Source organism: Stereum hirsutum (genome assembly GCF_000264905.1).
Source record: "Stereum hirsutum FP-91666 SS1 unplaced genomic scaffold STEHIscaffold_13, whole genome shotgun sequence".
NCBI lineage: Eukaryota > Fungi > Basidiomycota > Agaricomycetes > Russulales > Stereaceae > Stereum > Stereum hirsutum.
The window spans coordinates 1,046,750-1,068,724 of record NW_006763143.1 but is presented as its reverse complement, the minus strand read 5'-3'; the positions used below and the strand labels follow the sequence as shown (position 1 = coordinate 1,068,724).

Below are 21,975 nucleotides of genomic sequence, written 5' to 3'. Positions count from 1 at the left end.
ACTGCGACTCGCGAACACAGGACTTCCAATTCGGGCTATAGCAGCGTACCATGGCTTCAACCGCTTTCAAGGAGCGGAATCTTCTCGCAGTTATTGGAGACGAGGTATGTTCGATATCGTGTTGAGAAGATAGATATAGCTAACGCGTACCTTCAGGACACTGTCACCGGTTTACTGCTCGCAGGCATTGGTCATATCAGCGAACAGCAGAAGAAGAACTTCCTCATCGTCGACTCTAGTTTGTCTACATCTTCCAATCTTATAACACATTGCAATAGTCCGGAAGATTAACTTATCCTCTGCGACTGATAGAAACCCAGGTACCTATTATTGAGGCTGCTTTCCAGGAGTATACCGAGCGCAAGGATATCGCCATTCTGCTCATCAATCAACACGTTCGTCCTGTCCTCTTACATCCCATACGAGCGTCTCGCTCTGACAGAGCTATAGATTGCAGAAAAGATTCGTCCTACCGTGGACAAATATCAACAGGCGTTCCCTTCCTTGCTGGAGATACCCTCAAAGGACCATCCATACGGTCAGCAGCACTTCGATCCTCTCCTGACTTGTCTTCTGACACTCACATCTGGGTTCAGATCCAGCAAAGGATTCCGTATTGAAGCGTGTCCAAAAGCTCTTTGGTGAATAGACTGCTAATGGATGGAATGAACTGGGCTTGTGGACATTTAAGTTATATGTGTACATCAATAATATACATCGCTCATCGCGTCGTCTGAACGGCCAATGGTCATGCAAGAGTCCTGTTATCATCACTAGTATGTCTGCCAACTCATTATAGGTTCATTCTCCCGCACTCCCTCAGTCCGCACGATGAAAACTCGGGTTGGGTTCCGGTGGTGAGTGCCTGCAAACGGAGGGTAACGTTAGATCGCCTCGTACACTCGTCTCGGGCGGTGAACGTACTTGGGAGGTCAATGAGGAGGTATCGAAAAGTAAAGTACCCATCATCATTCTGTGTATGCGGAGCCGTTAGCTTGGAAGGCTCAAGCAACTTGCGCTAGCTTACCCTGATCAACTCGGCATGCACCTCTCCCTCCTGCCACAACCTGCTCGACGCCACATCCGACCTCACCTCATCCGCGCCACTCCTGCTGGAACTCCTCAACGACCCAAATAAACCGGTGATGCTCCCCCAGACGCCCTTATTCTCCCCCTTATTTGCTTCCTTTACCCTCGTCTCAGTCGCCATGGATCCCGGTAGAGTCGTCGACCTCTCAACTGGCATGGGATCTCCAGTCAAGTATCTGAACAATTCCTTCGCAGAATCTACCGTCCTCCTTCCTCGATCTTTTGTCCAGTCGATAGCTTCTTCCAAAGTCACGTCCGGTAGTCCCTCCGCGCTCTCCTTTGCCCATGCGACCACTGTGTCGAAGTATGAAGAGTCGGAAGAAGACGACGACGATGATCCGGCTTGGACATAGAAATTTAAGAGCATATGTTCGTGGCCTGAGGAGTCGACTGCAATTTGGTGAGAAACGTGTCGGTTACGATGACGGGGGCGGATGGCGGATGGCGGGTTGTGGTGGAATGTCAATGGCCCTTGGAGGTATCGCGAGACCTAAACAGAATGCGAGTTACATACTTGCCGCGTTGTGGAATGGGAGGTGAACGTACCTGTGGTGAAGATTTTATGCGCTCACACGCGTCATTGTAGAGCACGGTGGGGGAGTTTTTGGAGAAAAGCTCTGATGTCAATGCGTAGACGAGCATGACAGAAAAGCTAGCACCAAGGACGATGACAGTGAAGTTCGTCGTCCGTGCAGTAGCTCGTGTTACTGCAATTCAAGGAGAAAAGTAATACATATGATATGGACGACGACATTGAGGACATCACACATTAGATTGGTTTCCCAACATAAAGATGAACAACAAACCGCGTACCCTTGCCTCCTGTACTCAGCTCCGACCATTTCTTCACATTCGGCTGCTCGTACCTCTGTTGCCCAATACCTAGCTGAAATGGTCCTACAGAGTCCTCCTTCTGACTGCTTCCTGCTCTTTGCTTTTGATCGAGTGCTTGCGAGAGCAAAGACGATGGAATGGGACCCGGGTCCTGGTGAGTAGCGAAACTTCGCGTGGTATTTGTGTGAACTCGAGCAGCGGAGAAAATGTATCGTTTAGAGAGACGAGCAGCGACGTGCTGACATATGCGTGGCTTCATGTCGAAGGTGAGAGAAAGTAACCGATGGGACTGCATGTCAGTCCAGGACCAGATCCGACGGTGAGAGCAATTCACTGGGTGTGAGCAAAGTGAAGGGGATCGGCAGGCGCCGAATCGTCACTACTCAAAAAATCGGACCCACAACTTCGTCGCCACAGTCAGTGGCCCATTCACGAAGAGTTACGATGAATGACGACCGCCCTTCAGCACTTAGAATACATATTATAGAAGTCAGGTATCGTTAAGGTATATAGAGGTGCTCCAAGATTGTCCCGTTACAGATAGTAGTACATCAGTTACCCGCCGCTAAGCTTACGGTTTCGAAAGTTTCATCCGCGATCCTAGTTGGAGAGGTCCTTTCGGTTTTCCGTCCTTTCCTAATGGAAACGGTAGTGATCCAGATTTCTCACGCTCAAGTTTGTGCCGTGTGCTCGCTGGAAGTGGCTGGGGCAGATTCCAGGATGAACCGAAGGAAGGTTTGGCCACAGGGAGACCGATGATCTTACTTGGAGAGGTGGTTGTTCGATGTGGGCGATGAGCAGGTGTGGCGTCATTCAGCGAGGATAGTGTTGGTAGGAGTGGAAGCCTGTCTAATGTGTCCTCTGCGTCTGTGCCGTCGTCTACAAAAATCTGACGAAGGCATTGAGTCTGGTGCCCGACTGGAAGACTAAACCACAAACCTTTCGCCGCTTAGCGCTACGGCTAGGCTCACCGAGTCTTTCCTCAAATTCCAAATAGACGGGAGACGAAGGCGGACTCAAAGCGAGCGTCGGATCCTCTGGTGGCATTACGATGAGGCTCGCATCTTGGGACTCAAATTTCCCTTGAGGGCGGTCTTCCTGTCGGCGCCGCCTCTTCTCATCGGCCTGACGTTGCTTTTCCATGGCACGAAGCTTTGTATGTGATCTTTGTTCCTACCATAGACGTCAGCAGCTGATCTTTGTACATCAATTCTTCTCATAAAGTCCATACAACATACCGATTTCTTGAGCTTCTCCAGCTGGTCACGGTATTGCCTGTTATTCGCCTCCAGCACACTGTTTTCCTCCGTGAGACGCTGGATAGTTGCATTCCGCTCGTTAAGCTTCGTCGAAGACGCCGCCGCTTCGGCTGCCGCACGATTCGCCCCTTCGAGCCTCTGAGCATACTTGGCCGCCTTATTCTGCGCGAGAGTTGACTGGACTCGTAGATCAGCGTTCGCTTGTTTGAGAGACTCGTTCTTTTTTCGAAGCTCCTCAAGTTCCTCAAACATCGGTGCCAGTCGTGTCTCGAAGTCTTCTTTCGCGTCCCATAGTGTGCTCTTCGAAGAAAGGGAGGTCAGAAAAGTCAGATCCCTCGAAGAGAAACTATATGGGCCACTCACCTCCGCTTTCGATACATCCCGTTGTCGAGCTGCTATCTTGGCGAGCTTCGCGATTTCATGAGGGGTCCTTTTTACACTCTTCAAAGGACTGTCGGGACCCATCTCGCCTATTCTCTGGGCAACCTCATTCGTCCGTACGATCAATGGGTTCTCTGCTAGTTCCCAATCAATGAAGATTCGGCGAAGGTTTTTGTGAGTGTGGGGTTCCCGACAGACTGCACAAGTCTTCTTTGGATTGTCTTCAAGCCACCGCTCCAGACATTCGATGCATGCACCATGACCTATGGAAGGAGATATGGTGTCAACAGGCATTGGTGGTCTGGCTAAGTATAGCCTTATAAGCTTCAGGAGACAACGTACCACATTTGTCGATGATACGGAATTCCTCGAGGGTTAGTGGACCCTTCCCGCAAGTGGGGCAGGTAAACCACATATCATGAGGTCAATCAATGAGGATCGAAAGGTATGTTCCTGGGCTAGTTGTCGATGAAGGGGAAGGCTGAGCGCCAAAGGACAGTCCGACTTTCGCGACTTTCAATTCGAAGTCCGACAAACGCGTCGCGATCACGCTCACGTGCTCTCGGAATGTTGACCTCGATGGCCGGTCCGATTCGGACGGGTGTCACTTGCGTTTGTTCACCTCTTCCTCTGCTCTGCCACATTGTATGAAGCAGTGCTCAATATCTGAAATGGTTCACTGGTGCATGTCTGCTCCACGATAGGCTCTGATATGTCTCTAGCCTGGTACCTCTCAGACTCACCTATCACTGCGCAAATACTATCATTGATCTCACTACGCCTTTGATCTCAATATGGACTCACACGGCGTGCACCTACAGCGGTTGCACAGCCGCACTACAAGACGATTCCTAGCTCTGACTCGCGAGCAGCCTCTCTGATGTACACCGATGAGTGCTCTATGCTTAAATGTTCTTATGCCACCGACAACAAGGTCAGGAACATAACAGTACTCACCGGCGTCGTTGAGTCTGCCTGTGTATATATATGAACATCCTGAGAATGATGGTGGCCCCCTCACAACTACCAACGTCCTCTACTTCTCTTACAAACTTTTTGTGACCACTTGACAATGTCTGCTCTCGCCAGTGACGGCTCCATCTCCGATACCTATACCGGTGGTTTCCCAACGATTTCTCAGGATCTTGCACCATGCATCGTCTTCGCCGTCCTCTACTTAATCACGACGGTCGTCTGTATATGGCGTACGGTGCGGTACCGCCGTTCGAGGCGCATGGTTGGATCTTTCATCCGTCTCAATCTGTTTGAGCTCGTGAGGGTGACGACCATGATCTTGAGGGCCGTGGACGGGAAAAACATACAGGACACGATTGAGGGGAAAGGAACTTTCAACCAGGGCCTATTCATCGGAGAGCAGGTCAGTCGAATTCGTGCTATCATTATGTTTACTTCTGAAGCTAAACCCTGTCTTTCCTTCTCTATTTTAGGTGTTGATTAGTATCGGCTACCTATGGCTGGCATCCACTTTAAACGAGTTCACCGTCTTCCATGAACTCCGTGGTCAAAATTGGAAGACCGCCAAGAAACAGAGACGTTTTACGCGTTTCACAGACCTTATTTTGTTTGTCGCTGGGTGAGTATTCTTTGCAGTGACCTATCGTCTCGCACGCTTATTCAGCCATCTATCCCAGCATCTTGCTTTCTGCCACTGCCTACGATTACTCCAACCCGACGTATAGGTTCGTATTGTCAATCGCCACGGTTAACATGCACCATACTTATACAGGCTGTGACCTGCTTTTTAGAAAGGTTTCTACGATCCTTACGCTCCTCGCTCTCGTCGCCATCTTTGGGTATAACGTCCACCTCTCCCGTATCCCTCACCTACCCAAGAGGACTACGTATTGGCTCTGTCTTACCACACTTCTTCTCGTACGCTCTTACTTTTCTATACCGAACCACTCTTATAAGTTCGGTCGTTACTCTGACGCTGACACTCCCTTGTTCACTTCCAGATTGTCGTCCCATGTTACCGTCTGAGCACCCTCTTCAACCCACCAACAGACGCGAGTTCCGGTGGTCGCAAGGCCGAGTTCTACATCTTGCAGATCACCGTCGAGTGGCTCGTCGGGGTGTCGATCTTGAGCGTCAATGTGAAGAAGTGGTGTGGCGTGGAAGACGATGTGAAGCCGGGCGACAAGTCGACCTCGGCGGAGACTTTGAATATGCAAGAGACGGAGAAGGTCAAGGCACTTGATGTATGAGAGTCTTTCATTTCACGGGGCTTGGTGATCTATGCAGGGGTTGAGGGTGTTGTTTTGAGCGGTGTAAGGACCTTTTGGGACTACGTGCAATTACTTACGATGTAGTTTTTATTTCCGTTCACGATATATTCACGCTATACTTACTACTTACTTACTGGCTTGTGTTTGGTGTTGATGTTACTGTTTCATTACTGTCCTCTCGAATAGTCAGGAGCACATGTATTGTGAATGGTTTCGAGGCCCACAACACGGTCAATATCTATTAGGATACTTGGGAAAGAAGCGATCCGACCGAGAATGCAAGGAGACAAGGATGCGCACACTCGAGCTATGTGAGGGCGTAAGATCCGAGGTGGATGTTGCCAGTACTGGTCAAATGAGTGAGAGGTGATTTGGCATTGCTGGAAAAATAGATACATAAATAGCAGTAAAATGTGGCTTAGTCGGTACTGTAACCCGTCAGTTTCTCGACAACTGATTTTTTGAGCTGGACCACATGGTTTCATTGGTAAGCATTTTGTCTTTCACGGGACGAAGGGAAATTGACTCACAGCTGGGCTATTGCCATCACCCTCAAAATAAGCCAAAACGAACTCCTGTGCTACCCAATCATCCTGTATGACACCCAGATCACGAAGGATGAGTGTACGAGGTTTATCCGGGAAGGGTGGTGTCAGCAGGATGTCAAGAGGGGTGTGTTTGTTCAGGGGAGTGTTGGGGAAGAGAGTCTTCAACTTGTTGATGGGTGATTGGATGGACATGATTGTATCGTCGGAGAGGGTACCGCGGGAACGGAGCAACTGTTGTCGGGCTTGGAGGGATCGTATGAAGGCGTCGCGAAGATGTGTGTAGGATGTGGTACGGGTGGGAACTTCACGAGATGGTGAGCCAGCTACTACAAAAGAAGAAGAAAGACAAAAATCGTACCAATGCGGATCACGCAAGCAGTATTATGGACGAGATAGTCGATCTTCTCTTCCGGTGTGGCAGACAACGGGATCTATAGAGCGTGGTTACAGGATGGGTCTCCAGCGACTAAACTCGGCATAAGTACCTTCAAGTTCGGGTTGGTGAGGTCCGCGTAGAAAGCAACCGAGTACACCTTGATCTTGAGGAAGGAGACAGTGCGAACTCCGACACCTATGAGTGAAAAAGGTGGCAAGATGGTCTTGGACGGGATACGAAGTGTCTTCGGAAACTCAATGGATGTAGCAGGGTCCACTGTCATGATAGTCACTTAGTCAAGCAGAAATAACAGCGATTCACATTACGAACCTACGACATCTGCATTGGTGGATGAAGGGTCAGCATCGAGGTAAACAGTGTTCTGCAAGAGGACCGCGGCGCCTGAGAGACCGAAGAGAGAAGCCCATAACAGAGCAGTATATTTTGGGGAATAAGGATCTTTATTGTGGTGGAAACTCCGCCGCGCGTTGAGCAGGGATATGCGAGAAAGCGATGAGACAGCGATACGCGGAGACTGAGTACGAAGTAGCCTGCCTGAGGCTCGGGCGAGCATGGTGGATCGGAGTGTTTTGAGTGAAACAGATGCCCGAGAGCTCGGCGAGAGGAAGACGCGTCTGAATCGGCGCGGAGATAACCACGTGTCTCGCAATTACGCGTCCGCGTCTAACTCTCAGCAATGATATTCGTGTCCATTCTCTCGCCACTGACTTGTTCGACGCGTCATCTCTCTATTCGTAACGCAGGCCGCGCAATCGCTTTGCGTTGCATATAAACTTTCTGATAGCGGTTCGCCTTTGTTTTACTTTTCTGTCTCTGTTCCACCCAATACTTAGCACTACAACCTGCTTTGTCCATCATGGATGCTTCGCTCGTAGACCCAAACTTGTCCTTGACTGATCTAAGCAGTGTTCTCCAAGCCGTAGGAGCTCACGTAGGATATATCATGGATGGCGACGAAGACGTCTCTACGCCAGGCTCCCCTGTCCTCGAGTCCGACTCGTTATCTCCCGATCAACTAGCTCTTGAGAAACAGCGCGCCACTCTCAAGACCTATGTCGACTCCGTTCCGTATGAATGCGAGCCAGAGGAGGTTATGCTCGAGAAACTCGAGGATACTGTCGGAAAGCTCTCTATTTGTGTAGAGACCAAGAACTGGCTTCTTTTCTCCACTTGGGATGGCGCACTCCAGTGGTACGCCGTGTTCTCGTTTACTTCGTTCTTAGAACTGCTGAATTTCATATCCACGCCACACATTCCTTCAGCTGGCTCCTCATGCGGTATCCCGTTTCTAAGTCTCTCCGTGCAAAACTTATTCGTCTCTACTATGAACTCTGTCTCCTCCCGGGCATCGAGCCCCGCATTACGCGCTCGTGGGCGGACATGCTCTCTAGGCTTTTGGCTTCCAAGTCTGACTCCCGCCGCAAGCTCGAACCTCAAGACCTGCAACTTCCTTGGAAGCCGTTGTGGAAAGTGCTCCAGAAGGAACTCTGGATCAAGAGTAACCTTTACGAGCCTTCGTCAGTCACACTTTATCTGATACCATCATTATGTGCTGAAAGATCCTTCGCTGTCGTATAAAGCCGCAATGTAGTCAACATCCTCCTATTCGTTGCTGAGCAATGCAAGCGATATTACCCCTCATCTGAGATACCGGAGATGTTGTCGACTTTCATACCTCTTCTGACCCAGGATGTACTGTCCGACTTCACTTTTTGAGTGTCTGTGTGGCGCTAATAGTCTATATTGCTCCGTTCAGACATACCTCACAATGATTCCTGCCATAACCTCATTTCTTCCACCTACGCACACTCATCTTTACATTCCGGCTCTCTTCAAGATTTGGGAGGCGTTCAACTCTGCTATCGTGGACGACAGAATGATCAACCTCGTCGGTGAATTATCCGAAGAACATGTCGCAGGGACTGCCGGCGATGCTGGTGCTGAAGGTGGCGCTCCGTGGAAAGACGTCGGGATTTGGACTCAGGAAGAGTGGACTGTCCTGATCGGCAAGGCGTTGGGATCCATGAGTATGTGTCCCTTGCTCACTGATAAAATATACCGCCTCTGACTCCAGCGTTACCTCCAGATGTCCCAGTAGGAGCTACTAGAGTACGTTCTCTTCCCCTGCTCAAGGTCTGAGATAAGTACTTATACTTCGCTGACCCTCCAGGGCGCAAGCACAACCGGTGGATATGCCGATACCAAGGGCGACCACCCTTCTCTACGAATCAAGAAGCCAATAAGTCGTTCCAGTGAGTATCTCACTCATAGGAAACGTTAAGCGAGGGCAATCGAATAATCTATGATTCCCCTTAAAGATTGTCTGGCGAGGATGATCGTGTACTCTATGGCTGTCGATGGCCCCGTTCGAGTCGATACACTTCCTTCGCGTGGCGCGGATTATTCAGCGCGACAAGAAGGGTTTTTGGCTGGATCGAAAGCGATGGACTCTCTAGATAGGCTGATTACTAGCACTGAATCATTCTTTCATCCATCCAACTCTGGCCTGTGGACAATGAGTGTATGTTCTGCTACTTTTCCATCAGATCGTGTCTACTCTCTAATTACTTTCTGTTCTAGTTGACGAGCTTCTTGTCCCGAGTAACGTACGAGTTTGGCAAGCGCTGGAAGGAAGAAGAGCAATCTAGCTGCAAGACCCCTGTCGTATGTTGATATATCTACAAGCACATACCCTGTCTGACTTTCGTTCATAGGGTCAACGCCTCACACCCGCTATTCGCCGGGCTCTCGTCCTGACCCTCCGCACGCCAGCACTCCTCGCCATGTTCTCCAAAGATCCCCTCTCTGCAGGTTTCGCTCAGAATGCACTACGCTACATGGCCCTTCTCGAACCTAGTCTGATAATGCCCGAGCTGCTCGAGCGTGCATATAGCGGCTTGGAAGTTGTGCTCGAAACGCACAGGACCATCGCTGTTTTGGCTATGCTTGCGGGTGTGGCCTTGCCGCTGGCTTCTGAGCAAGTTTGGCTGGGCGGACAGAAGCACATTGCCCCCTTGTTGGAATTATGTATCCCGGGTATTGATCTGGTACGCTGTCCTTGGCTTTAATGGTGCCACTAACCTCGAATTAACACTCTACGGTCTTCAAGAACGATCCGACGAAGACAGTTTGCGCTTCAGCTTTCATCGTGGCTGTATGCCAACATATCAAGATCGGGGATTTGTCCATGACACAATCGGGTCTGTCGCTCTCGGGTGACGCGCCACCTGAGGACTCCATGGATGTGGACGAGGACACTCGCCTGCCTGATGGCACCGAGGGGATCGGAATGCCCGTCCTCAGCAAAGCTGAAGAGAGGACCTTGGCCAGAGAGAGCACTGCTTCGTTCGCAGGTACGTTGCATACATAATTTATCTTTCTTAACCTCCCCATCAAACTCGCTTTTCAGACTGGGTCACATCGCTCTTCCGACGGATCCTCGCTTTGTATGAGAATTTACCCGAAGAGGGAGGTAAGAAGAACACGACGGGAGGAAAACAAGAAGAGAGTGTCCTCCGCTCGCTCAAGAACACTCTTGATGTTGTTTGCCTCCACCTCTCCGACCCACTCTTCGATCTCGTCCTCAAGCTCGTCTTCGAATACGCTACGTCGACAGCCAAGTCTAACGCTGTCAAGGCCTTTGGGCAGATGGTTTCCAGTCTTGCGAGGGCACAACCTCAGAAGACGATCGACAAGTTCTTCCCATGGTGTAAGGCGCAGATCGAGGAGGAGTTGAAGCATGGGGCGTCTAGTATACGGACTACAACGACCCATGTCCCGGTTCCTTCGGATACGACTCTACACTGGAGTAAGCTATTATGCACGAATTCAAAGACTCTAGTCACTCATTGCTATGCTATAGACATCGCTATACTTCGCGGGTGCTTTGGCTACGAAGGCAAAGCGGTATGTTGTCGATTGCATGCCATACCCGAGGACAATATCTGACATTCCGGTTACAGCTTCTTAAACACAAAGACCAAATCATCGAAGTGCTCTCTTTGCTCGTTGAGAAGACCTTGAGCGAAAGAGGATACGGAGGAAGCGCGAGGCTCATCGCTCGTATCATGGCCACACTTACAGGTGTATATCCTCTGGACAGTAGATTCGTCAACACCGACGAGTGGAACGATCCCGGTGCGTGTACCATTGTGACAATTATGAATGTATTTTGTCACTCATCGCGATCCTTGAGTAGAATTTGATAAAGATCACAATCTTCATTGGGGCAAGATGTACGAGGCCAAGGATGTGAAAACCGAGTGGCACGGTCCGTCCGGCCTGTTTGACACAATATTCAGCGACTGACATTTTTTTGTGTGCAGTTCCATCCGCAGAGGAGATTTCATTCGCCTTGGAAATTCTGGACAAGATTGTCGCTCCCGCCTTGGACAAAGTTGAAACACTACTCAATACGGCTGATTCATGGGATAATGTGGCCCGAAATGACTTCTGTCGGTGAGTAGGCGAGCCTATCATCAATGTCACGCTCCAATTCACGCTCTTGTCCCATAGCTACCTCCACGTATGCCGGTCCACCTGGAGTGGTCTCAGCACGTTCATCAAGGAAGGCCCCAAAGAAGTCGTCCAGAGCTGTCTGAATCCACATCTCGAGGTCGAGTCCCTCGTCGTCAAATCGATCGACGTCGAAGCCGGTTTCGCCTTGGCTGACCCTGCCGACCCACGGTACCAGAGAGCTGCCGCTCATCGTCAGAGGTTTGGTCACGCCGTACATAAAGCCGCAACTGCGTTGGGACAAGGACATGAGGGAGAGGATCATATCGATGCCGTGCTCTCAGTGGCGAAGGCGATCGATGTTTACATGTCAGATTACGCGTTGGGGAGAACCGAATTCGATGTGTTGCAAAAGAACTATTCGACGCAGCGGAAGTAAGTGCCGAGTCTCTTCGTCCATTGATTCTTTCACGGAGAACGAGAAACCATGCTGATTTCACAACTGTGCTGTAGCATCAACCGTCTGGGACCGAAGCAGAAACAGAATGCCAGGCTTGTTTGGATGAAGCGTGCCCAGGTGTACCACAGGTCAGTCAATATATAAGATAAAATCATGCTGTTGCTGATTGTGACGTGGAAAGTGGGCGTGTCTACTTGCATGATGTATACCGTCGCCGGTCGGAACTCGACGACCAACTACTGACTGACACGCTCGAGTTGTCGATATCTAGCTACGTCCGCGTAAGAAGGTGAGTTACCTAGATAGCTCTTTTAAGGATCGGTGGCTCATTTATATGTAGACATGCACAGGCTGTCCTTAACAACATCTGCGGGGTATGATCCTTGTACCCTCTGCTTTGATTGCGTCTGTTGCTGACGTCCTTTGTAGCTCTATGTGCGGTCCACCAGGTTGATCCTTCCGATGCTATTCGACGCCCTAGCCAAAGGTATCGACGCAGACCGCATGAAGGGAGCACTCTACATTCTGTGGAACAAAGGAATTGCCAGCTACGCTATCGCAGGCAAGAAATGGTCTTTGATGGATGAGAATTCTGGCTCATGACTTTCTGTCTTAGACCCGAAAGATCCCGCGATGTATGGAAAATACCTGATCGCGCTGCTCGAATCTCAACACCAAGAGAAGGTCAATGTCTTTCAATGTGCTCTTTGCGTTGCCGCTACTGACCCTGAACATTTGTCGATCACCTAGCCCTCCATCCAGAAGCTCATAGCGTCGCTCGCGCAAGATAGCCTTAGCCATCTCCAGGAAGAGACTACGCGAACAGATGCCTACACCGACGAAACACCTGGTGTAGTTAATGCGATCAATGCCCTAGCGTCTGAGTTCTCTCCAAAGGTCGTCGATCAGGCGATCCTCACAGAAGCTGTGCAGAAACGCTCTTCAAGGACTGCGGTCAGGCTGCAAAAGTATGACGAGACGGTGTGTTTTGTCGTTGTATCCGCGCTTCGATTCGCTCAACATACTTCTGTGTATCGACTTCGTTTCGTAGGTAGCGACGATTGTAGAGATCGCATTGCGACCTTCCACCCATGTAAGGCCTTTCACCTCTCTGCGCCGTATCGTTTGATTGACGTACCACCTGTGTCAGTGGCGTTATGTTCAAATCGCTCTGACCTTTCTCTATGCACTGCTCCGGCGAGATGCCCCTCCATCGGCTGCTTTGACCAAGCTCTTCATCGAACAAACAACAAGTCCTCACCCGACGCTACGCAGGATCGCTCAACGGTAAGCCGTCCATAGCAGCCCTACGTCTTCCTGTCGTTATTGAAGCGTGTCGTTGTCAGTGGGATCATAAAGATTGCGGCATTCATCAAAATCCGCACATACTCGAAGACGTCGGAGGAACTATGGTTGGATGCGTGGACCAGTCCTTTGTCCACTCAGCTTTCGATCAAGAGTGAAGAGGAATTCTTGAAGCTTGCTCAACAGCCCATTCAATCGGGAGGAGCCCAGTAAGTCACCACCTACTGTGAGACTTTCAGATATGATGAACGCTGTCACCTCGCATAGGGATCTGTACATCGACCAGCTTAGCTCTGGATTCCTCGCATGGACTCCCCATACGAAGGCGTATAAGGCTGTGCCCGCAGGACCCCCGCCATTGTCTTGGGAGACCGAGTCCCAACCAGCTCTCGAGACGATCACAGCGCTCATCGACCAGGACGAGTACTTCGACAAATTGGCGGTGCTTTGGGGACAGGAGTCGGGAAGGACAACGGGGAATCCCGAGCTTCGGCCAGATAATATCTTGTTTATCAAGACACTGGGTTCGTTACGCTCCTCAGGCTGTACTTGTTTGTGGCGTGCGCTGACCGCTCTGTGTAGCCAAGACATTCCAAGGCGCAGGGCTTGAGAAACTCCTTCAGGTCACTGAACCGCTCTTATGGGACGCGGACAGGTTCAAGCAGCGCGCTGCTGCTGAGATTATAGGCGGTCTCGCTCGTGGTACGTCTACATTTTCTCTGTCATCTTGACTATAATGCTTATGTTCGTCACTCAGGATCAAAACACTGGCCGAAGCAGCTTTCCGATCAACTATGGTCCTGGATTACCGATCGTCTTGATCGAATCTTTGCACAGATCAAGCCAGATACATTAAACTTGTGGGAGGGTATTGTTAACCTTGCCCTCGAGGAACGTGACCCGCGTCGGACACCCGCCCTTGTGTCTTGGGTTCTTTCTCTGCCTCTTGATCTCCAGAGTGACTCTGCGTTCGCTAGTAAGTTAAAGTCCTTTCTCATTTGATGTCTCACCTGATGCTCATAACTTTGCACTGGCAGTCACAAAGTCGCTCGCCATGATCAGCTGTTATCTGGACCTTGTCGGGCGACGAGATAAGCAGGTGATGGATAAGTACTTCAATCTGTTCTTGGACAACTGCAACATAGGCTATGCGGAGGTATTTATCGTAAAATATATCTCTGCGTGGGGTCGAACTCACTGTACGATAGATGAGAGTACTCATCGCGCAAGATCTCTACATAATCGTCACCAACCAATGGCGGCCGGCGTACCCTTCCGTCGAGGCGTTCCTACAAGCTTGTCAGACCTCGGATGACCCTCTGCAGATCCGGTAGGTTATGCTGCAGCTTCCTTGAATTACTTGTACTGAACTCTACCGGAGACAAGCGCCGTATCTCTCGCGGTTTGTAGAAGTCGTGCAACAGCTCCCGAAGTGGAAAGAAGAACGACTTCCTCCACCGCGAGTCAATCAATCTCAGGTATGTTATAGCGTCGTTCCTTATGAGATACCGCGGCTGATCATGGTATGAGTAGTACGACAAAGTTGGTCTGACCCGTAAGTCTCAGCTTCGGACGGTTTATCATGAGGCTAACGAAGGACTTTAGTGTTGCGATGGATGTGGGTCTCATTCTACAGTTCTCACGCGTCTTTGATGTTCCCATACATGCTACACATGCTGTGCGTATTCTCCATCGTTCAGCAATTCCCACCCAATCACTAACGGCGTTTCCACAGTCCCGAGTTCTTCCGCATGTCGGAGCTCAGCGACGACACAGAGTTACAGACCCATAGTCGAGCAGTGCTATATATTCTCTCAGCCGTCGCACCTCCTCGAGCACGGGAAACGACAGAGGTCATCACCTCCAGTTTCGTGGACGCCATCAAGTCTTCAACGGTATGTGCCTCCCTGATTTATTTTCTTCTTCCCCTGATGCGTCAACTCTCCTGCAGCAATGGAGAATCCGGATGCATGCCTTACCAGCTTTGGTCGTCTTCTTCTATCGCAACCTCTTGAGCATTCCGAACGAGAGTATATCCACTGTTATGACTGTTCTGCTCAATTGCCTCTCGGACGATAATGTGGAGGTGCGAGAGATGGCATCAAAGGCGCTCTCAGGCATCGTCCGCGTCTCTCAACGACAGAGCATCATTCCACTTAAGGTCGAGTACCTTTCAAGCATGCTTCTTGCCCGACCTTGGCTGATATTCTAGATTGTAGGATCGCTTCGTCTCGCTGGCGCGTAAGACGAGGATACCGCAGCGAAAAGATCCTGCTTACGCCGAATCTCTGCGCACGCTGCACTCTGCCATCTTGGGCTTGTGTGCGCTCATTGAGAGTTTCCCTTACTCTGTCGAGCCCTGGATGCCCCCGCTGACCGACAGTGAGCATCGTCTACTACCGTGCTCACGTGGTCGATTCTCACAACTTGGACCGATAACCTTACTCTAGTTCTCGCTTTGCATGCGACTGATCCTCCGCCTATCTCAAGCACAATCAGAAAGTGTTCGTCTGAGTTCAAGAAGGTTCGTCTGGTCTCCTTCCTCTTCATAACCTTGACTAACCCGGCTTTCTACCAGACCCATCAGGTAAGACCGCCTGATTCCCGTCCACTTCCTCTTTCAGCTCGAAATAAGCTTGCTTACCACCTACGTTTAACATGACACAGGATACTTGGCACAAAGATCAGCTGAGCTTCGACGAGGACCAACTGCAGAACTTGTCAACGATGCTCGTTGGGACGTCATATTGTACGTGTCTTGTCCTTTTGTCTTTTTGTCTTTCGGGTTCCTCCCCCTTCCCTTCCCTCCCACCCATCATCTTTGTACGTCTTACCCTTGATACTGATGGTTCTTCCACCTCATTTTCCTAGACGCGTGATCGTCAGAGGCGGGGGATGTGAAGCAATCGTTACATGAATCAATCCATCAGTATGTATGTTGTGTGTATCTCTTAGGCAATCTTTGCGCCCAAGTTTGGCTCTATTTAACGGATTGGACTCGTGTCGTCGACGGCTATCGCGATGGAGGTTTGGTGAAGAGTAATAGCCGTTAATGACAGCAATCTGTCGAACGCGGACTCGGACTCAGAGTACTGGTTTGCGTCGTATATCGATTCAGAGCATGAATGTTACTTCCTCTTCTTCTGCTCATCGCCACATGAGGATGATATCTGATTACTGTCCTTGCGTGTCGCTGACCTGCAGATTAGGCCCCGGCATAAGTACTCTAGCATCGTCTTGGTCGTGCGCAATAAGTTGTCGTCGCTCGCCCGATAGAGACGTCGATGACGGATAGATGGATGGATGGATGAGCTCAAAGTCCGAAATGAGCTTCGTATTCTCCGAAGCAGATCTGAGGGCTGGACTGGACGCACCGACACAGCGTGTAAGTTGAAGAGGTCCGAGTCTCCAAAACTATCGTCTGAGTGGGCTATTGGCTCAACCGAATATATTCCGTCACTGGCACGATATTTTCATGTTCGACGACAACTTTGCCAGTGCCACCGTCGCCTTCGCAAAATATTGAGCAGCCCGACATCTTATTTAATATGTCGACTGGTATGAACCGCAGCATCCGTCATTCCTGACGCCCAGCAGGCGGCCTCGAACTCGAAGCATTACAGTACTGAAACTAAAATTAAAAAGCGTACACGACTACTAGGGGGCCTACTGACATTCGAGACCACAACAATCTTGGGGAAGTAACTGGCCTCCCCAAGATCACACCCTCTATGTTCGTGGGCGCAAACGCCCCTAACTTAAGTGTACAGTATTTATACCCAGCGGTGGCGCAGTACAGTAGAGTATAGCATGGCGCAGAGGGCAGTACTGTATCGATATCGTGTACTAGGCGACCGATTACATTTTTGGGTCCGATGCTTTACTTTCGCTGCCCTGGAACCATTCTGCCATATGCAGGTTCAAGTTGATCGTGGCGTGGGGTACTGACAGCGGAGGCTTTTTTCGTTTTGCTTCCGTTCGTCTTCCGTTCCGAGACATGTTGAACATTTCAGTTTAGACGTCGTTCGACGCCACCGCCACAATATCGCAATAGGGGGTTCCAGGATGAGTGACGTGTATACTTACGCCGGGTGGTTAGAGTTGCTTGGTGAAAGAGGAATACACTAGAATACAGTGACAGCGAGAATAACAGTACGTATCACTTGGGGGAAATGAAAGATATATTGCGGGGTCGAAGAGAATAGAGTAGCTCATGGCCGTTCATGGACGAGTGACCTCTTACAAGCAGCATAATTATGGTCCGATCACGACAATTGAAAGCTGTGCAGAAGATATCATTTGCGCCCACCCTCCGACCAAGCACGAAAGCGTTGGGGATCTCACTGGCCTTGGGCAATAACCCGGTGGACAACGGCCATCGATAACTCAGAGCCAGACTTTCATAAAGGGAGGGGTAGCGGTAAGAATCCCTTCCTTCTCGAGCGAGAAGGTTCCAGAAGGTGCAAACCGCGTAAACGTGAACAACTGGGTGGCGCTCCGTGCGTGTGTAGGCGAGCGAACGGCGAGGCAGGACCAGCTGGTCGATGTTCTGACCCGTTTTGGGGCCACACGAGGTGAACGCGCTGCGAGAGAATGTTGTGAGAATGGAAAGGCTCCCGGAGGATGATCACATATACGGATACAAGGAGATAGGGTAGATGCGACGGCGTTGTACCACTGAGAGGCTCGGAGAAGCGGAGGTGCGTGGGTGAAGCGTTGAGCTCGGTCAGCGTGTAAATAGCCTTGAAGTTAACCGCTCGAGCGAGTACATCGTCGTCAACGAAGGAGAGTAACGGTGTGAGATCGTTGACGCATTGTGGAGGGCCGCAACGGCCTGGTGGCGATACATTGAACATCAAGACGTACAGTGTGTGGCGCCGATTGCGTGTGGGCGATTGTGATGTGCGAAGAAGTCTGATCAGAATGCAGCTTTGGGTACACAGGGCGGATTGTCTGATCCATGAGTTTTCATGAAAGAGAGCAAGAGGCGCTACCAGCTTGTTTTAGTGCAAGCGAGGTGTAAGCGGCGTATCCGCGATTCAGGGATGCGAGAAAGAAGCACAGGAATGTTTGTATGACACGTGCGAAATACTTCACAAGGACGGCACAGCGTCGAGAAGAACAGGGAATTATGGGTATGGGGAAATACGATTCTCATATCGATTTCTGCAGCGAAGAATGACATGAGAGAGTGCGAAAAGGAATGCAGTAATATCGGGCGTGTTTGCCTGGAGGCGTAGGGGCGGAGAACGTGTAAATTAATATCGCGGCCATCGCTGTGATTTGAGGCGTGGGAGGGTATGTTACATAAGCTGAATATATGACGGCGCTCGCACGACGTTCGTCTCCGTCTCTGCTCCTGCTCGCCGTCTACAACCAGCCGTCCATCGATAGAGCCTTCGTCGCGACTCAGAAAGGCGGACACGACTCTTTTGCGTGGGTCCAGCACGCAAGAATTCCAGAGAACGAGCCGTCGACGTATTTATTGGCAATCCCGGTCCACGCACAGGGCACGTTGTGATCACTCAGTACGTTACTCCTCCTCCTTTGCTCCACCCCAAACCCTTCGATTTCTCCCAATCCGTCTTTTCTTTTCTTCACCCTTCTTCGTCCCGAACCACCACCATCCCTCCCCATCCGCTCTCATCTGGGTCTTTTTTCATCGTCGCTCATCGTCGTCGTCCCAGCAGGTCTTCAGGCGCCTAGTTCGTCGCATCCCACTAGACCCTTAGCTTCTTCAAGAGCCGACCAGGCCCTTGTTAGGCGTCGGTATCGGCTATCTATTGCTTCACTTGCTGCACTCGCCCCCCGCATTTCTCCTCGCATCAGCACTTCGCATTCATCATCTCGCTCTCCTCTCGCAACTCGATTATTCGTCATACTCCCTCAAGCACCTTTTTATCTCGCAAGCATCCTCTCGGAATCGTCAAATTTATCCTTAATTGGTCCGTCTTTTTTTCTCTCTTACCCGCTGCCCTCTCTCTGCCCTTGCTCACATCTAAATTCTCGTCCAGTTTAAATGCACGACGCTGTCACGACTTCTGCCCCAATATCAAACAACCTATTCTCGTCATCGCCCGAAAACCGTCGTTCTCCGCCGTACTCGTCAAAGCCTGCAAAAACTAACCCTCGTGATTGGACAACGCCCAGAGATTCTACTAACATGGAGGACTCAGCCAAGGATGTGAGTCGACCACTACCTCCCCTTCACCTTCCATTCCCGTTAAGGAAGCGTAATCCGCGGCATTATTTATCCTGTTTGATGGCGTCCGCGCAGCCGCTGACTGCGTTCATATCTCTCTGTCGTTTAGCGCCGTCCCCACATCAACACCGCCATCTTCAATCAAGCTATACCTCCCAAATACCCGTCCGCGTCCTATCTCCCGTCTCGCTCGTCGCAGAACGCATTCCAGACAACGGATGCGTCACCTTCGCCCGACACTGCTGTCCCTACAGGCGGCCGCTGGCGCTTCAACAACAGTGGCCAGCTTGTCGATAAAGACGCCGAAGCTGCTTCTTGGGAGCTTGCCGATGAAATCGTTCGCTTGAAGATCAGCAACGGTATTGATAGTGGTGACGACTTGCACAGCGCGATTCGCACGCCGCCCAAGAACAAGGGTGCTGCCGCGATCGTCCAAGTACACGAGACCAGTCCTCTGGAGACTTCCTCTGACGCCAGCATCGACTCCGGCTCGTCGCCCAATCCCTCGGACCAGCATCTCAACATCGCGTCGCACTCTCGCGAGTCGTCGACCGACACAGCCTCGTCGAGCCGACTTTCCGGGAATAACAACACGTTGCAGTCGCAGAGTCTCAAGGTCAACACGAGCGAACATCGGGATCGTCCGCACTCCTTCAGTGGCGGCCTTTCGAGCGCGGACCTTCGCCGCCTGCAGACCGCTGGCGACAATCCTTCGGACGGTAACCAGGACCAGTGGGGCTCTGGCATCATGTCCGCTGTCGACAGACCTGAGCAGACGACATACCCGTCGCTGACTGGCTATGGAGCTCCTCAAGGATCGAGGCACGGACCCTCGCGTCAGGACGAGTTCCAAGTCGACTACGCTATTCCACAGCGCCAGTACCAGTCCGACGATACCCACGGCCAGAACCCCACTTTCCCCGGTTCGCGAAACGTCAACGCTATGCCCTCTTACCGCCCTCAACCTCAGCCCCAGCAGCCTCGTGGCTTCAACCCTCAGATGCAGGGTATGGTTCCGAATGCCGCGAACGTTGGCTACGGTGCTCCGGCTCCTTCCCATACGTCTCATCTCTCGCTCGGCAGTACCCAGCAGCTGTATGACATGATGGTCCCGCTCCACGACAACCCCGCTCTCGCTCGTGTCCAACAGCAGCACAACGTGTTCCGTCCCGCTCACCAGCACTCGACGTCCGATCCCCTGCACCTCCGTGAGGCTGCCGCCGCGATGATGAATGGCGGTATGGCTCCGTTCGCCGCGCCTGGGATGTATCCTGCTGCTATGCCCCCGCAGGCGATGGGGATGTATCCTAACCAGTTCTACCCTCCGCAAGACGGTTACCAAAATCCCGGCGTCGCCGCTCAGGTCATGGCCGCTGCTCGTCTCCAATCTCAGTACCCTGGGTACGGTGTCGGCATGCCCGCGCAGGAGCTTCAGTCGGGCCTGACCAGCCCCAGTGGTAGCTTGAATGGATCGCTTTCCGTCGACCCCAGCGGCAACGGCCCGAGCGCTAACAACCGCAAGTTGGGGCTGTACAAGACTGAGCTGTGCAGGAGCTGGGAGGAGAAGGGTACTTGTCGTTATGGACCGAAGTGTCAGTTCGCGCATGGTGAGGAGGAGATTCGCAAGGTGTCTCGCCACCCTAAGGTACGTTATTCCTATCTCATCAGCACTCCAACCGTGTTACTTACGCCTTGTTTATTTCGACCTTAGTACAAGACCGAGATCTGTAGGGTGAGCATCTATATTTCGAGTTCATCGACGTAGTTTACTAACCTCCAACTTCCTATCCGCAGACCTTCTGGGTGTCTGGCTCGTGTCCCTATGGCAAACGTTGCTGCTTCATCCACACTGAGCTCCCTGCTTCTGGTGCTCCGCCTGGCGCGGATGGTGCCCCTCCTCCGAAGGTGACCGAGGCCACTCGCAGTCGCTCAGACAGCGACTCCAACGAGCCTCCGGTCTCGCTCCTCGCCCGCATCTCGGCCAAGCGCAACCAGGACAACACCAACGCCGCCGCGAACGCCACACCGACGAACACCCACTCGAACGACTCGTCTCCCAATGGGTACCAGTCTGGTTCGCGTCCGCCCACCGGAGCTCTTCGGGTCGATACCTCGTCGCTTGACCAGCCCAACCTCAAGCACCAGAACAAGTCTGCGTATCCTTCGTTCGCCGCGAACGGGGTCTTGTTCGCCAATGAGACGTCGGGCAATAGGTCGCCCGGTCCCGTCACGGCTGGTCCTGATCTGGGTCCCCGCTCGAGGCCTGACTTTGCTTCGTACACGCAGGTACGCACATCATCGCTATCGTGCTCCGTACCAACCGCTGACGTCGCTTTTTCTTTCCATAGACGCAGTCGCGCTTGAACAACAGCACCAGTTCCTCCAACTCTAATATTCGCCACTCGTACACCGGGTCAAACGAAATGAACACTCCTGCTGCGTCAGGCCACACTTCTCCCTTCCCCGGCGAGAACGCGAACAATAGCACGGGGCGCGTCGGTGGCCACTCTCGGGGCTCCAGCGTCGGGAACTGGGGTGGCGTCTCGCGTAGCGGTCATCTCGCCGCTCCCTCACCCTTCGGTGGGCCTCAGTCTGCCAACCCGGGTGCTGAGGTTCAGGCGAGGTACAACACGCCGTGGTTGTCGCCTGAAGTTGGGCCGTCGCGATATGCTGAGAAGGGCTGGGCGTAAGTATTCTGAGTGTGGTGTATCGACACGTCGTGGTTAGATGAATTCATTGTTGGTTGTTGGCTCGTCGTCTCGTTTCTTGTTTCTGTCTCATTCTCTTAACGAATAATGA

At 51.6% G+C, this 21,975-nt stretch overlaps 6 protein-coding genes across 6 annotated transcripts; 3 read left to right on the top strand and 3 right to left on the bottom strand.

Annotated features, from left to right (window-relative positions):
• Positions 1-47: 47 nt before the first annotated feature.
• STEHIDRAFT_123897 (uncharacterized protein) lies at positions 48-2,253 on the bottom strand. The gene is made up of 9 exons (XM_007307517.1): positions 1,903-2,253; positions 1,636-1,796; positions 1,028-1,579; positions 925-973; positions 597-865; positions 451-538; positions 313-395; positions 155-238; positions 48-102 (listed from the first exon to the last, which is right to left on the bottom strand). The coding sequence occupies exons 1-5, from the start codon at positions 2,216-2,218 to the stop codon at positions 774-776; spliced, it is 1,170 nt and encodes a 389-aa protein (XP_007307579.1). The 5' UTR covers positions 2,219-2,253; the 3' UTR covers positions 48-102; positions 155-238; positions 313-395; positions 451-538; positions 597-773.
• Positions 2,254-2,472: 219 nt separating this feature from the next.
• Positions 2,473-4,004, bottom strand: STEHIDRAFT_148989 (uncharacterized protein). Its single transcript, XM_007307516.1, has 5 exons — positions 3,906-4,004; positions 3,546-3,826; positions 3,162-3,482; positions 2,863-3,096; positions 2,473-2,812 (listed from the first exon to the last, which is right to left on the bottom strand). The coding sequence occupies exons 1-5, from the start codon at positions 3,976-3,978 to the stop codon at positions 2,495-2,497; spliced, it is 1,227 nt and encodes a 408-aa protein (XP_007307578.1). The 5' UTR covers positions 3,979-4,004; the 3' UTR covers positions 2,473-2,494.
• A 631-nt stretch (positions 4,005-4,635) lies between these two features.
• STEHIDRAFT_141218 (uncharacterized protein) lies at positions 4,636-5,788 on the top strand (the record flags this gene model as incomplete). The annotated part of the gene is made up of 5 exons (XM_007307515.1): positions 4,636-4,941; positions 5,012-5,157; positions 5,216-5,263; positions 5,330-5,456; positions 5,540-5,788. 5 exons carry the CDS (start codon positions 4,636-4,638, stop codon positions 5,786-5,788), a joined length of 876 nt encoding a protein of 291 aa, XP_007307577.1.
• A 386-nt stretch (positions 5,789-6,174) lies between these two features.
• Positions 6,175-7,309, bottom strand: STEHIDRAFT_83603 (uncharacterized protein; the record flags this gene model as incomplete). The annotated part of the gene is made up of 5 exons (XM_007307514.1): positions 6,175-6,275; positions 6,340-6,659; positions 6,716-6,788; positions 6,843-7,009; positions 7,064-7,309. Coding segments are annotated over 5 exons (854 nt in total), but the record flags the coding sequence as incomplete, so codon positions are not given.
• Positions 7,310-7,628: 319 nt separating this feature from the next.
• STEHIDRAFT_123893 (uncharacterized protein) lies at positions 7,629-15,962 on the top strand. Its single transcript, XM_007307513.1, has 40 exons — positions 7,629-7,945; positions 8,017-8,271; positions 8,335-8,446; positions 8,511-8,781; positions 8,841-8,863; positions 8,925-9,006; positions 9,073-9,275; positions 9,335-9,418; positions 9,469-9,801; positions 9,864-10,107; positions 10,164-10,562; positions 10,617-10,660; positions 10,717-10,891; positions 10,953-11,024; positions 11,080-11,212; positions 11,270-11,644; positions 11,723-11,797; positions 11,851-11,958; positions 12,010-12,043; positions 12,099-12,231; positions 12,286-12,353; positions 12,420-12,650; positions 12,721-12,762; positions 12,820-12,956; positions 13,016-13,183; positions 13,242-13,498; positions 13,557-13,676; positions 13,732-13,950; positions 14,012-14,130; positions 14,183-14,304; positions 14,356-14,452; positions 14,508-14,529; positions 14,580-14,652; positions 14,710-14,869; positions 14,926-15,135; positions 15,194-15,356; positions 15,425-15,498; positions 15,553-15,561; positions 15,642-15,723; positions 15,846-15,962. The coding sequence occupies exons 1-40, from the start codon at positions 7,698-7,700 to the stop codon at positions 15,851-15,853; spliced, it is 5,784 nt and encodes a 1,927-aa protein (XP_007307575.1). The 5' UTR covers positions 7,629-7,697; the 3' UTR covers positions 15,854-15,962.
• A 3,175-nt stretch (positions 15,963-19,137) lies between these two features.
• STEHIDRAFT_160055 (uncharacterized protein) lies at positions 19,138-21,866 on the top strand (the record flags this gene model as incomplete). The annotated part of the gene is made up of 5 exons (XM_007307512.1): positions 19,138-19,158; positions 19,286-20,821; positions 20,888-20,908; positions 20,971-21,462; positions 21,525-21,866. 5 exons carry the CDS (start codon positions 19,138-19,140, stop codon positions 21,864-21,866), a joined length of 2,412 nt encoding a protein of 803 aa, XP_007307574.1.
• Positions 21,867-21,975: the final 109 nt, after the last annotated feature.

Bases quoted from the DNA above. Each gene is read 5' to 3' on its own strand.
- STEHIDRAFT_123897 (XM_007307517.1), bottom strand. From the start codon at position 2,218: ATGCAGTCCCATCGGTTACTTTCTCTCACCTTCGACATGAAGCCACGC. The intron at 1,580-1,635 runs GTACGTTCACCT...CATTCTGTTTAG, and splicing joins GCATAAAATCTTCACCACAG to GTCTCGCGATACCTCCAAGG. The intron at 974-1,027 runs GTAAGCTAGCGC...CCGCATACACAG, and splicing joins TGCATGCCGAGTTGATCAGG to AATGATGATGGGTACTTTAC.
- STEHIDRAFT_148989 (XM_007307516.1), bottom strand. From the start codon at position 3,978: ATGTGGTTTACCTGCCCCACTTGCGGGAAGGGTCCACTAACCCTCGAG. The intron at 3,827-3,905 runs GTACGTTGTCTC...CTCCTTCCATAG, and splicing joins CCGTATCATCGACAAATGTG to GTCATGGTGCATGCATCGAA. The intron at 2,813-2,862 runs GTTTGTGGTTTA...TGCCTTCGTCAG, and splicing joins GTAGCGCTAAGCGGCGAAAG to ATTTTTGTAGACGACGGCAC.
- STEHIDRAFT_123893 (XM_007307513.1), top strand. From the start codon at position 7,698: ATGGATGGCGACGAAGACGTCTCTACGCCAGGCTCCCCTGTCCTCGAG. The intron at 9,007-9,072 runs GTGAGTATCTCA...TTCCCCTTAAAG, and splicing joins GAAGCCAATAAGTCGTTCCA to ATTGTCTGGCGAGGATGATC. The intron at 14,530-14,579 runs GTAAGTCTCAGC...GAAGGACTTTAG, and splicing joins CGACAAAGTTGGTCTGACCC to TGTTGCGATGGATGTGGGTC.